The following is a 12746-nucleotide window of genomic DNA, read 5'->3' on the forward strand; positions in this document are numbered from 1 at the left end:
TCGAGGCTAAATGGGGTCAACCCTACATAGATCACTGATAAAAACCACACACAGGCGGGCGTGTACACACCATCCCTCCCACACACACACATAAGAGACACTAAACCTAAAGCAACATGGGTATGCAAAAGTGGAGTGAGAACGAATGAGGATGTTTCCACTGAAGACTAAGGACAGTTTATATTCTTTCCACCTAACAAAATGTTCCGACTATTCCCCACAATGTACAACCATAAAACATACTAAACAACACACACACACACACAGAGAGAGCGGAGCAGAAAGATTTTCCACTGAAATGGCATTGTTGGCACTAAATCGAATTACTAAATGAAATATATTGCATATATTTTCTATTTCCTTCCAGACCTCCCATCCTCATGGCATCCCCCCATAACATCACGCCCCGAGGATTTGAGGAATGTGAACATTCCATTGGCACAAACACTGGGAGGGGATTGAGGGGTTGGGGGAGGCATGAGAGGTGTAAGAGAGAGAGGGGGAGGGTGAAGTAGACTGGGAGCGGGAGAAAGGTGGTTTTAAATTGTAAAGTGTACAGTAATGTTTAATGTGTAAATGAAGTTGGATTTGATTTAGTGGGAAAAAATGGTTTGAGGTGAAAAGGACTGAGAAAAGGAGAAGAGCGGTAGAGGAAGAAGAAGGGTTGATGAGGAAGAAGGGTAGAGGAGGAAGAAGAAGAGCAGGAGAGGGAATCTGTTTTGCATCAGGCCAGGTCCAAATCGAGTGATTCCACAGGGACACACCCCCTCCCCCTGACCTCCTCAGCGTGCCCCCCACCACACCCAGGGGCCATACGCAGTCAGCCCACTCCCCAAGACCATCTGCCTCATATCCATTAGAGATCAAGGGTCAGGGGAGAACAGCAGCAAGCGTTAGCGTTGTTAAAGGGGGGGAATGTTGTTTTTTAGACAAGTGCATAACTTCAAAGAGTAGGGCATTCAAATCAAATTTTATTTGTCACATACACATGGTTAGCAGATGTTAATGCCAGTGTAGCGAAACGCTTGTGCTTCTAGTTCCGACAATGCAGTAATAACCAACGAGTAATCTAACCTAACAATTCCACAACAACTACCTTATACACACAAGTGTAAAGGGATTAAGAATATGTACATAAAGATATATGAATGAGTGATGGTACAGAACGGCATAGGCAAGATGCAGTAGATGGTATCGAGTCCAGTATATACATATGATATGAGTAATGTTGGGTCCGTAAACATTATATTAAGTGGCATTGTTTAAAGTGGCTAGTGATACATTTTTTACATAAATGTTTCAATTATTAAAGTGGCTGGACTTGAGTCAGTATGTTGGCAACAGCCACTCAATGTTAGTGGTGGCTGTTTAACAGTCTGATGGCCTTGAGATAGAAGCTGTTTTTCAGTCTCTCGGTCCCTGCTTTGATGCACCTGTACTGACCTTGCCTTCTGGATGATAGCGGGGTGAACAGGCAGTGGCTCGGGTGGTTGTTGTCCTTGATGATCTTTATGGCCTTCCTGTGATATCGGGTGGTGTAGATGTCCTGGAGAGCAGGTAGTTTTCCCCTGTGATGCTACCCTCTGGAGAGCCTTACGGTTGTGGGCGGAGCATTTGCCGTACCAGGCGGTGATACAGCCCAACAGGATGTACAACTGTAAAAGTTTGTGAGTGCTTTTGGTGACAAGCCGAATTTCTTCAGCCTCCTGAGGTTCAAGAGGCGCTGCTGCGCCTTCTTCACCACGCTGTCTGTGTGGGTGGACCATTTCAGTTTGTCCGTGATGTGTACGCCGAGGAATTTAAAACTTGCTACCCTCTCCACTACTGTCCCGTCGATGTGGATAGGGGGCTGCTCCCTATGCAGTTTCCTGAAGTCTCCTTTGTTTTGTTGACGTTGAGTGTGAGGTTATTTTCCTGACACCACACTCCGAGGGCCCTCACCTCCTCCCTGTAGGCCGTCTCGTTGTTGTTGGTAATCAAGCCTACCACTGTAGTGTCGTCCGCAAACTTGATGATTGAGTTGGAGGCGTGCATGGCCACGCAGTCGTGGGTGAACAGGGAGTACAGGAGAGGGCTCAGAACGCACCCTTGTGGGGCCCGTGTTGAGGATCAGCGGGTTGATGTTGTTACCTACCCTCACCACCTGGGGGCGGCCCATCAGGAAGTCCATTACCCAGTTGCACAGGGCAGGGTCGAGAGTTTGGAGGGTACTATGGTGTTAAATGCTGAGCTGTAGTCGATGAACAGCATTCTCACATAGGTCTTCCTCTTCTCCAGATGAGTTAGGGCAGTGTGCAGTGTGGTTGCGATTGTGACGTCTGTGGACCTATTGGGGCGGTAAGCAAATTGGAGTGGGTCTAGGGTGTCAGGTAGGCTGGAGGTGATATGGTCCTTGACTAGTCTCTCAAAGCACTTCATGATGACGGAAATGAGTGCTCAGCTACGTTTAGCTCAGTTACCTTAGCTTTCTTGGCAACAGGAACAATGGTGGCCCTCCTGAAGCATGTGGGGACAGCAGACTGGGACAAGGATTGATTGAATATGTCCGTAAACACACCAGCCAGCTGGTCTGCGCATGCTCTGAGGACACAGCTGGGGATGCTGTCTGGGCCTGCAGCCTTGCGAGGGTTAACACGTTTAAATGTTTTACTCACATCGGCTGCAGTGAAGGAGAGTCCGCAGGTTTTGGTAGCGGGCAGTGTCAGTGGCACTGTATTGTCCTCAAAGCGAGCAAAGAAGTTATTTAGTCTGCCTGGGAGCAAGACATCCTGGTCCGCGACGGGGCTGGTTTTCTTTTTGTAATCCATGATTGACTGTAGAGCCTGCCACATACCTCGTGTCTGAGCCGTTGAATTGCAACTCTACTATGTCTCTATACTGACGCTTAGCTTGTTTGATTGCCTTGCGGCGGGAATAGCTACACTGTTTGTATTCGGTCATGTTTCCGGTCATCTTGCCCTGGCTAAAATGCAGTGGTTCGCGCTTTCAGTTTCACGCGAATGCTGCCATCAATCCACGGTTTCTGGTTTGGGAATGTTTTAATAGTTGCTGTGGGTACGACGTCGCCAATGCACTTGCTAATGAACTCGCTCACCGAATCAGCGTATTCGTCAATGTTGTTGTTGGACGCAATGCGGAACATATCCCAACCCACGTGATCGAAGCAGTCTTGAAGCGTGGAATCAGATTGGTCGGACCAGCGTTGAACAGACCTGAGCACGGGAGCTTCCTGTTTTAGTCTCTGTCTATAGGCTGGGAGCAACAAAATGGAGTCGTGGTCAGCCGAGAAGAGGGCGGGGGAGGGCCTTATATGCGTCGCATAACAATGATCCAGGGTTTTACCAGCCCTGGTTGCACAATCGATATGCTGATAGAATTTAAGGAGTCTTGTTTTCAGATTAGCCTTGTTAAAATCCCCAGCTACAATGAATGCAGCATCAGGATATGTGGTTCCCAGTTTACATAGAGTCAAATAAAGTTTTTTCAGGGCCATTGATGTGTCTGCTTGGGGGGGAGAATATTATACGTCTGTGATTATAATCGAAGAGAATACTCTTGGTAGATAATGCGGTCGACATTTGATTGTGAGGAATTCTAGGTCAGGTGAACAGAAGGACTTTAGTTCCTGTATTTTGTTATGATCACACCACGACTCGTTAATCATAAGGTATACCCCCCGGCCCCTCTTCTTACCAGAAAGATGCTGTCGGCGCGATGCGTGAAGAAAACAGCTGGCTGTACCGACTCCGATAGCGTGTCTCGAGTGAGCCATGTTTCCGTGAAGCAAAGAACATTACAGTCTCTGATGTCTCTCTGGAAGGCAACCCTTGCTCGGATTTCATCAACCTTGTTGTCAAGAGACTGGACATTGGTGAGTAGTATGCTAGGGAGTGGTGTATGAATGAAATCTGACTCCTCTTTATCCCCACTTCTTTCCACAGTATGCACCCACTTCTGTGTCAGTTGTTTCTTAGTCAAAACGCATTACTTTGTATCCTATGATACAAAGCCTGAGGTGGCTTAGAACACTGCAACAAATGCACACGTAGTACATACACACACTTACAGGTAACTGCCAAAATAAAGGAAACACTTGAGTAAATGAGGAATACAAAGAATATTGAAAGCAGGTGCTTCCACACAGCTGTGGTTCCTGAGTTAATAAAAAAAATAAAATTCTAATCGTATTGGACCCATGCGCCGAACACAACAGTGAAGACCTTACTTACGAGTTCCTAAGCAACAATGCAGTTAAAAAAAATAAAATAAGAAACAAAAGTAACAAATAATTAAAGAGCAGCAGTAAAATAACAATAGCTTGACTATATACAGAGGGTACCGGTACAGAGTCAATTGAGGTAATATGTACATGTATGTAGAGTTATTAAAGTGACTATGCATAGATGATAACAACAGAGCTTAGCAGCAGTGTAAAAGAGGGATGGGGCTATGTAAATACTTGGGTAGCCATTTGATTAGATATTCAGGAGTTTTATGGCTTGGCGGTAGAAGCTGTTTAGAAGCCTCTTGGACCTAGACTTGGCGCTCCGGTATCGCTTGCCGTGCGGTAGCAGAGAGAACAGTCTATGACTAGGGTGGCTGGAGTCTATTTCTGTTCTTAGTTCTAAATTTTTTGAAAGGGACATGCTTATTTAAGATGGTGAGGAAAGCACTTTTAAAGAATAACCAGGGATCCTCTACTGACGCGATGAGGTCAATATCCTTCCAGGATACCCGGGCCAGGTCGATTAGAAGTGTTTTAGGGAGTGCTTGACAGTGATGAGGGGTGGTCGTTTGACAGCGAACCCATAACGGACGCAGGGAATGAGGCAGTGATCGATGAGATCCTGGTTGAAAACAGTAGAGGTGTATTTAGAGGGCAGGCTGGTCAGGATGATATCTATGACGGTGCCCATGTTTACGGATTTGGGGTTGTACCTGATAGGTTCCTTGATAATTCTGGTGATGTAGTGGGGGGGGGGGGGATCAGTCCGATATGCTCAGAGCTGATATCATGCTGTGTAGACTGGCATGTATTATCCAGGCTATCCGGGCTAAAGCGGCTGAAGTTCGAGCTAAAAGGTAAAAACCGCTAGCAGTGGCTAACAATGACTGAAAAGCTAGTAGCTAATTAGCTGGCTAGCTCCTGATGGAGGTTTCAGCTATAAGGTCTAAAAAATAGCAGATCCATACCACACTGGGTGAGGCGAGTTGCAGGAAGGTATATTTAATTTGAAAATGGAAAAAGAGACAGATATAATGAAACGTACACAAAAACAAAAACGACCATATTTACATGGGACGAAATCTTGTTTTTTGTACCAGGCAGTGATGCAACCAGCTCTCAATGGTGCAGCTATAGAACTTTGAGGAGCTGAGGACCCATGCCAAATATTTAAAAGTCTCCTGAGAGGGAATAGGTTTTGTCGTGCCCTCTTCACGACTGTATTGGTGTGCTTGGACCATGTTAGTTTGTTAGTGATGTGGACGCCAAGGAACTTGAAACTCTCAACCTGCTCCACTACAACCCCGTCAATGAGAATTGGGGTGTGCTCGGTCCTCTTTTCCCGTAGTCCACAATCATCTCCTTTGTCTTGATAACGTTGAGGGAGAGGTTGTTGTCCTGGCACCAGACAGCCAGGTCTCTGACCTCCTCCCTATAGGCTGTCTCGTTGTTGTCTGTGATCAGGCCAACCACTATTGTGTCATCAGAAAACTTAATGATGGTGTTGGAGTTGTGCAGTCATGAGTGAACAGGGAGTACAGGAGGGGCCCCTGTGTTGAGGATCAGCGTGGCGGATGTGTTGTTACCTACCCTTACCACCCGGGGGATGGCCCGTCAGGAAGTCCAGGATCCAGTTGCAGAGGGAGGTGTTTAGTCCCAGGGTCCTTAGCTTGTTGATGAGCTTTTGAGGGCACTATGGTGTTGAACACTGAGCTGTAGTCAATGAATAGCATTCTCACATAGGTGTTCCTTTTGTCCAGGTGGGAAAGGGCAGTGTGGAGTGCAATAGAGATTGCATCATCTGTGGATCTGTTAGGGCGGTATGCAAATTGGAGTGGGTCTAGGGTTTCTGGGATAATGCCGTTGATGTGAGCCATGACCAGCCTTTCAAAGCACTTCATGGCTACAGACGTGAGTGCTATGGGTCGGTAGTCATTTAGGCAGGTTACCTTAGTGTTCTTGGGCACAGGGACTATGGTGGTCTGTTTAAAACATGTTGGTATTACAGACTCGGACAGGGAGAGGTTGAAAATGTCAGTGAAGACACTTGCCAGTTGTTCAGCGCAAGCACACAGTACATGTCCTGGTAATCCTTCTGGCCCGGCGGCCTTGTAAATGTTGACCTGTCTAAAGGTCTTACTCACATCGGCTGTGCAGAGCGCGATCACACAGTCTTCCGGAACAGATAGTGTTCTCATGCATGTTTCAGTGTTACTTGCCTCAAAGTGAGCATAGAAGTAGTTTAGCTCGTCTGGTAGGCTCGTGTCACTGGGCAGCACTCATCTGTGCTTCCCTTTGTAGCCTGTAATGGTTTGCAAGCCCTGCCACATCCGGTCACTAGGAGCGCCGCCTAAGGGTGAGCAGTTTCCTGTTTGCTTATGGCAGAATACGGCTCATTTAGTACGAGCTTAGTGCCAGCATCAGCTTGTGGTGGTATGTAGACAGCTACGAAAAATACAGATGAAACCATCTACCTAGAGAGTTATCTCATGATAAGCTGTAGACCACACTATCTCAGGCGAGCAAAACCTCAAAACTTCTTTAGATATCATGCACCATCTTATTTACAAAAATATTTAGTCCTCCGCCGCTTGTCTGCCTAGACTCTGCTGTCCTATCCTGCCGATACAGCGCATAACCAGCCAGCAGTATGTTGATAATGTCGTTGTTCAGTCACAACTCCATGAAGCATAAGATATTACAGTTTTGAATGTCAAGTTGGTAGTTTAATCTTCCGCGTAGGTCATCTATTTTATTTTCCAAAGATTGTACGTTTGCTAGCAGAATGGAAGGCAGTGGGAGTTTATTCGATCGCCTTCAAATTCTCAGAAGGCAGCCTGGCCTCCGGCCCCTTTTTCTCCGCCTTCTCTTGACGTAAATGACGGGGATCTGGGCCTGTTCCCGGGAAAGCAGTATGTCATTCACGTCGGCCTCCTCGGATTTGTTAACCTCTCTAGGGTATGGGGGACGCTAGCATTCCACCTGGCCAACATCCAGTGAGGTTGCAAAGCGCCAAATTATATTTCAGAAATGCTCATTATAAAAATTCAGAAAACAAAACATTTTTTACATAGGTTTAAAGATTAACTTCTTGTTAAACCAACCACAGTGTCATATTTATAAAATGCTTTTCAGCGAAAGCATACCTAGCCCAGAACATACCTAGCCCAGAACATAGCCCAGTTGACAAATTATTACAAACAGTAACCAGCCATGCAGAAGCGTTACAAAACTCAGAAAGAGAGATAAAATTAATCCCTTACCTTTGATGATCTTCATATGGTGGCAATCAGAAGACATTCATTTACTCAATAAATGTTCCTTTTGTTCGATGAAGTCTCTTTATATCCAAAAACCTCTGTTTTGTTAGCGCGTTTTCTTCAGTAATCCACAGGCTCAAACTCAGTCAAAACAATCAGACAAAAAATCCAAATTGTATCCGTAAAGTTCATAGAAACATGTCAAACGATGTTTATATTCAATCCTCAGGTTGTTTTTTAGCCTAAATGATCTATAATATTTCAACCGGACAATAACGTTGTCAATATAAAAGGTAAACAAGAAATGCACATGCGCCTGAAAAAACTCTGCGTCGCGTTAGGGTCCACTCGTTCAGACTGGTCTTACTCCCTCAATTATAAGAATACAAGCCTGAAACGATTTCAAAAGACTGTTGACATCTAGTGGAAGGCAGAGGAACTGCAAATGGAGTCCTAAGTCAATGGATACTGTAATGGCATTGAATAGAAAACTACAAACAAAAAAAACTACTTCCTGAATGGATTTTTCTCAGGTTTTCGCCTGCTAAATCAGTTATGTTATACTCACAGACACTACTTTAACAGTTTTGGAAACTTTAGAGTGTTTTCTATCCAAATCTACCAGTTATATGCATATCATATCTTCTGGGCCCGAGTAGCAGGCCATTTAATTTGGGCATGGTTTTCATCCAAAATTCCGAATGCTGCCCCCTACCCTAGAGAGGTTAAAGGAAAAAAAAGGATTCTGCCAGTTTGTGGTGAGTTATGCAGGTCTGATGTGCAGATTATATTTTCGGTCATAAGAGACAGTAGCAGCAAAATTATGTACAAAATAAGTTTTAATTATTATTTTTTTTTAAATGCAAAAAACACAATAAGAACACGTAAAATAGGAACAAGTAAAACGTCAGCCTTCTTCTCTGGTGTCATCTTAATTAAGCAATCAGCATCCCATCAAATTAAAGTGTGTGTGTGTCAGTTACCAGATCTCAACACAATTAAACACTTATGGGAGATTATGGATCGGCGCCTGAGACAGCATTTTCCACCACCATCAACAAAACATGTTGATGGAATTTCTGATGGAAGAATGGTATAGATTTCCAGACACTTGCAGAATCTATGCCAAGGTGCATTGAAGCTGTTCTGGTGGCTCGTGGTGACCCAATGCCTTATTAAGACACTTTATGTTGGTGTTTCCATTATTTTGGCAGTTACCTGTTCATCATGAGCACACCTTTATCATAATCAATGTTGGAACCATGCCCAGAGTCGAACAAAACGCATCATAACCGGCTAAACATAACAGCGGGGCCGTGAGCCCCTCAGGAGAAACACAACCACATCATTCAGGGCTATCAACAGTCAGATCCAGACAACACAGCCCTGGAGGCCTGCCAATTTGGGCCGCCAGGGCCAATCAGGTAGACTCACCATGGGCGTGGTCAGCGAGGCATGTCCACTCAGGTAGGAGGAGCTAGAAACCGATAGGATGAGGCCTAGGCCAGAGCCCGCCTCCTCCGCCGCCACCACCAATGACGGCTGGAGGTGGCACGACAGAGAGGAGGAAGAGGGGGAGGAAGAGTGGGAGGCCTGAGGAGGAGAGGAAGGAGAAAATGGAAGAAAAAAAGGAATGGGGAAAGATAGATAAGAAGAAAGAGACAGAAACAGTGAGAATAGGGAGCAAAAGGGAATAGGAGAAGAAAAGGAAGAAAAAATACATGAGAGATTAAGAAGAGAAAGAAAAGTAGTAAACTTTATTACCCTAGATATAAAGCAGATGGAGCAGCCGTTTTAGAACCAGAGCCAGAAAAGAGAGTTAGCAGAGGACAGCAACCAGTAATGATGGTGACTGTCAGACATGCAGAAATCTACCACAGAAGAAGGGAATCAATGGAGAAAGGAGAAGACTTCTTGTTGCTGACACTGAACATGAATCCTGTGTAATTAGTTCAGCCACACGGTCAGCAAAAGTCAAAGGGCATCATTAGGGGTCAGAAGCTTAGAAGTTACCAAAAAGTCCAGACACCTGCATTCGCTCACAGTGTTCAAATCTGACTGCGGCATGCTAAACCTACCAAGCTCTCATGGTCTGATTACGGTACAAACTCTACAGCTTCAAAGAAACCAGGTCCACTACAAGGCCCAAAACACACTTGAAAGAGGATTCTCCTCCCCCATCAGTCTTCTTAATTGACTGGCACACCGTCAACATTTTTTTTCTCTCACAAAGCTGTGTAAATCCTGTGACATGGTGGCTTATTGGACAAGAGGAAAGGATGAAGAGGTAAACCAGTCTTATCCCACCCGGGCCTCAACCTCATTAAGTCCACTACACCACCAGCCAAGATTACCAGGAGAGAGAGAGGATGAGATGGAGGAGAGAGAGAGGGAGGAGGAGGATATGGAGGAAAGAGAGAGGGAGGAGAGAAATACAGTTGGAGGAAACTAATACTTTACAACAGAAATCATCAAAATAAAGGTGTGGAAAGTGTTATTAAAATAGAGAGTTGTTAGTGGACAGCAGAAGTGTCGTCCTACTGTATGAAGTGACGTCTGCTTACTGTTAGGGCTGGGAATTGCCTCACAATACTTAGGTGCCAATAGGATATGTATTGCAATCCTCACAATTCTATATGTATTGCGATTCTATACTGTGATTTTATTGCGATTCGATGTTCCAAACATGTAGCTGCAGAGGGACAAGAGAGAGATATGAGAAAACACGTTCTGATCAGTCATGGAAATAAAAGTGCTGAAAACAAATGAACTCCCTTTTTAAAAAGAAGATGAAGGAAAAATACAACCAACTGTCTCATTGTAATGGAAGAGATGAAACGGTATCAAACACATCAAACATATGGAAACCACATGTTTGACTCTGTTCCATATATTCTGTTCCAGACATTACAATGAGCCCTTCCTCCTATAGCTCTTCCCACCAGCATCTACCCAGGTCTAGTCTGACAAATCAAATGACACAAGTGTCTAACTGGTGACACCATAAAGGTTTTATCTATACAGGTTAATGCATAGTCTAACCTCACCACTTGACACCTCAATCCCCAGTTACGTTGAATCAATCCCCATTAACCTGAAAATCGATCTGACCTCCCTAGTCCCTCCCCCACAGCTCTCCCCTCTATAGACTGATTGACTGAGAAAAAGAGAAAAATGAGAGCAAGAGAAGAAAAAACAAGAGAACGAGAGACTAGGCAGACTGAACCAAACCAGCGAGAGATACCAGCGAGAGATGGATGGAGGAATGGCTTCCTGCAAGAATGCAGCTTTGGACTCTTGTCCTTTCCAGCCAACCAGCCTAAAACCAACCTGACGAGTACAAATTACCTCAGAGTTTTTCTTCTAGGTCGTGTTCAAAAAGGACTGAAACAGAGAGGGTCCAATAAGAAAGGTCCCTTTTCCTTTCCTCTGTTGCACGTTTGAATTTTTTTCCCATCACATGCCCTAATGAACACGACCCTGCTCTTCATTGACACGTGTTCTGGTTGCAAATGACCTATAGACAGTAAACTGTCTTCTGGGGTGTCATACAGCATAAATGACCCCAGTGAAAATCTGACGCCTCACCTTTGACCCCTAGGCAACTAATGTTGCACGACCATGACCTCACTGTTTTGGTTTCACCACAGGGGGTTAAACATTCACCTTTTAGATTACCATGTTTAATTGTTGACATGGAACTAAGTTAGAAGTGTTAAATCATCAACCTTAAACCCCTATGAGTAAAACATTTAACCATTCAGCACTCAACCATGACCACATGGATGTCCACCTGGAGAGGAGACTTCACACAAAGAACCTTGGGCCCCTATTCTTCACAATTTTCCCATAGTGTGCACTGGCACGCTCCACCTTCACAACCAATGTATCAATCTCTAGTGTCCTTCTGAAACAAGACATCTATAGAGGATTGAGAAATTCTGAGGTGGCGTAGCCAATAAGGGCTCCCAGAATATTTGAGCGGGGGGTTGAAGACTTGAGGGTGATCACACACACTCACCAGCTGCCTCTTCTTGGGGGGCAGGGCGGGGGGCGGGAAGAGGGGTATGGGAAGGGGCTCGTGGACCGAGTCGGTGCTGCTGAAGGAGTCGTTGAGGCCATAGACGTCCTGGAAGCGTTTGTTCCTCTGCTCATAGATGCTCTCATTCTGTGGGGTCTGGTAGAACACTGAGGGCTGGGGCTCTGAGTAGTCCTCCACAAACTGCATGTACGCCAGGACTGGAGGGAGATTACATAGCAGGAGATTAAAAGTGATTCAAGTGAAACGTTACACACGCACACTACCAATTTTCTTTCCCTCCATCTCTTCCAGTCCTATCCCTTCCTTTCTCAAGCACACCCCCCCCTCTCCATCTCTCCCTCTGCCACTCACCGTGCTTGTTCTTCTTCTCAGGCAGTGGCGGTGGACTAGAGGGCAGGTCTGCGTTCTCGCTAGCCAGGTACTGGGCCACGAACACCCCCCCGTTGCTCTGGGGCATGGGCGAGTTGGGAGTGAAGAGGGGGAAGGGTGGCGTGGGGTGCAGCAGCTCCTCCTCCGACAGGTTTTCGTATTGGGAAGGGGACCTCTCGTTGAGGGGTCCCCCCGAGGAGCCACACCCGTCCTGATAAGGTGAAACCTGGGAGCTGCGCCGCTTCTTCTGGGGTAATGCTGGAGGAGCACTGATGCGGGACAGTTGCAAGGGGATGATGTGGGAACCGGGCTGGGGGGTCCAGTACTCAGACTGGGGTGGGTGGGGTTGTTGTTGGTGTGGGGCGGGTGGTGACCTGAACCGGGCGTGAGGAGGCACGGGGGAGGAGCACTCACTGTGGGACTCGGGGAGGGGGGACAGGGACATGACCACTGAGGGGTCCCCTGTGAAGACAGCGAGGTCCTGGTGGAGGAAGTCATAGTCGGGGTCGTAACTCTCTGTGTTGTCTGGAGAAAATAATATTGGTTTTTACTGTCGCATACACCAGATAGGTGCAGTGAAATGTTTTGTAAGAGAGAGAGACAAGAGGTTAGAGAGGGGGACATTTGTAGAGAAAATAACAAGTGTTTGTGATTAGGTGAGGCTGTTGACATGTAAAGTGGGTGTTTGTTCAGTCTATGTATTTTTGTCCATCTTTACTAAAACATTTGTGTACATTCTATTGTGTGTATATTCATTGTGTGCGAGAAAGTACGCACGTTCAAAAATGTGTGTTTTTCTATTTCGGTACAGACAGTGTATAAAGATCAACCGTGACTTGTCCACCTGGCC

The 12746-nt window shown here is 45.8% G+C and overlaps 1 protein-coding gene across 2 annotated transcripts in view; it reads right to left on the reverse strand.

Moving 5' to 3' along the window:
• Window positions 1–12746, reverse strand: part of rapgef1b (Rap guanine nucleotide exchange factor (GEF) 1b) — a 75895-nt gene that overhangs the window by 11313 nt on the left and 51836 nt on the right. The window contains exons 9-11 of one of the 2 annotated variants that reach the window (XM_036976897.1): window positions 11879–12421; window positions 11507–11724; window positions 8920–9078 (exon numbers count right to left, since the gene is read on the reverse strand). In XM_036976897.1, the coding sequence (XP_036832792.1) occupies window positions 8920–9078; window positions 11507–11724; window positions 11879–12421 (920 nt within the window). The remainder of the gene's footprint in view (window positions 1–8919; window positions 9079–11506; window positions 11725–11878; window positions 12422–12746) is intronic. The other variant, XM_036976898.1, reaches the window with a different exon arrangement.

Source organism: Oncorhynchus mykiss, chromosome 5 (genome assembly GCF_013265735.2).
Source record: "Oncorhynchus mykiss isolate Arlee chromosome 5, USDA_OmykA_1.1, whole genome shotgun sequence".
Classification (NCBI taxonomy): Eukaryota; Metazoa; Chordata; class Actinopteri; order Salmoniformes; family Salmonidae; genus Oncorhynchus; species Oncorhynchus mykiss.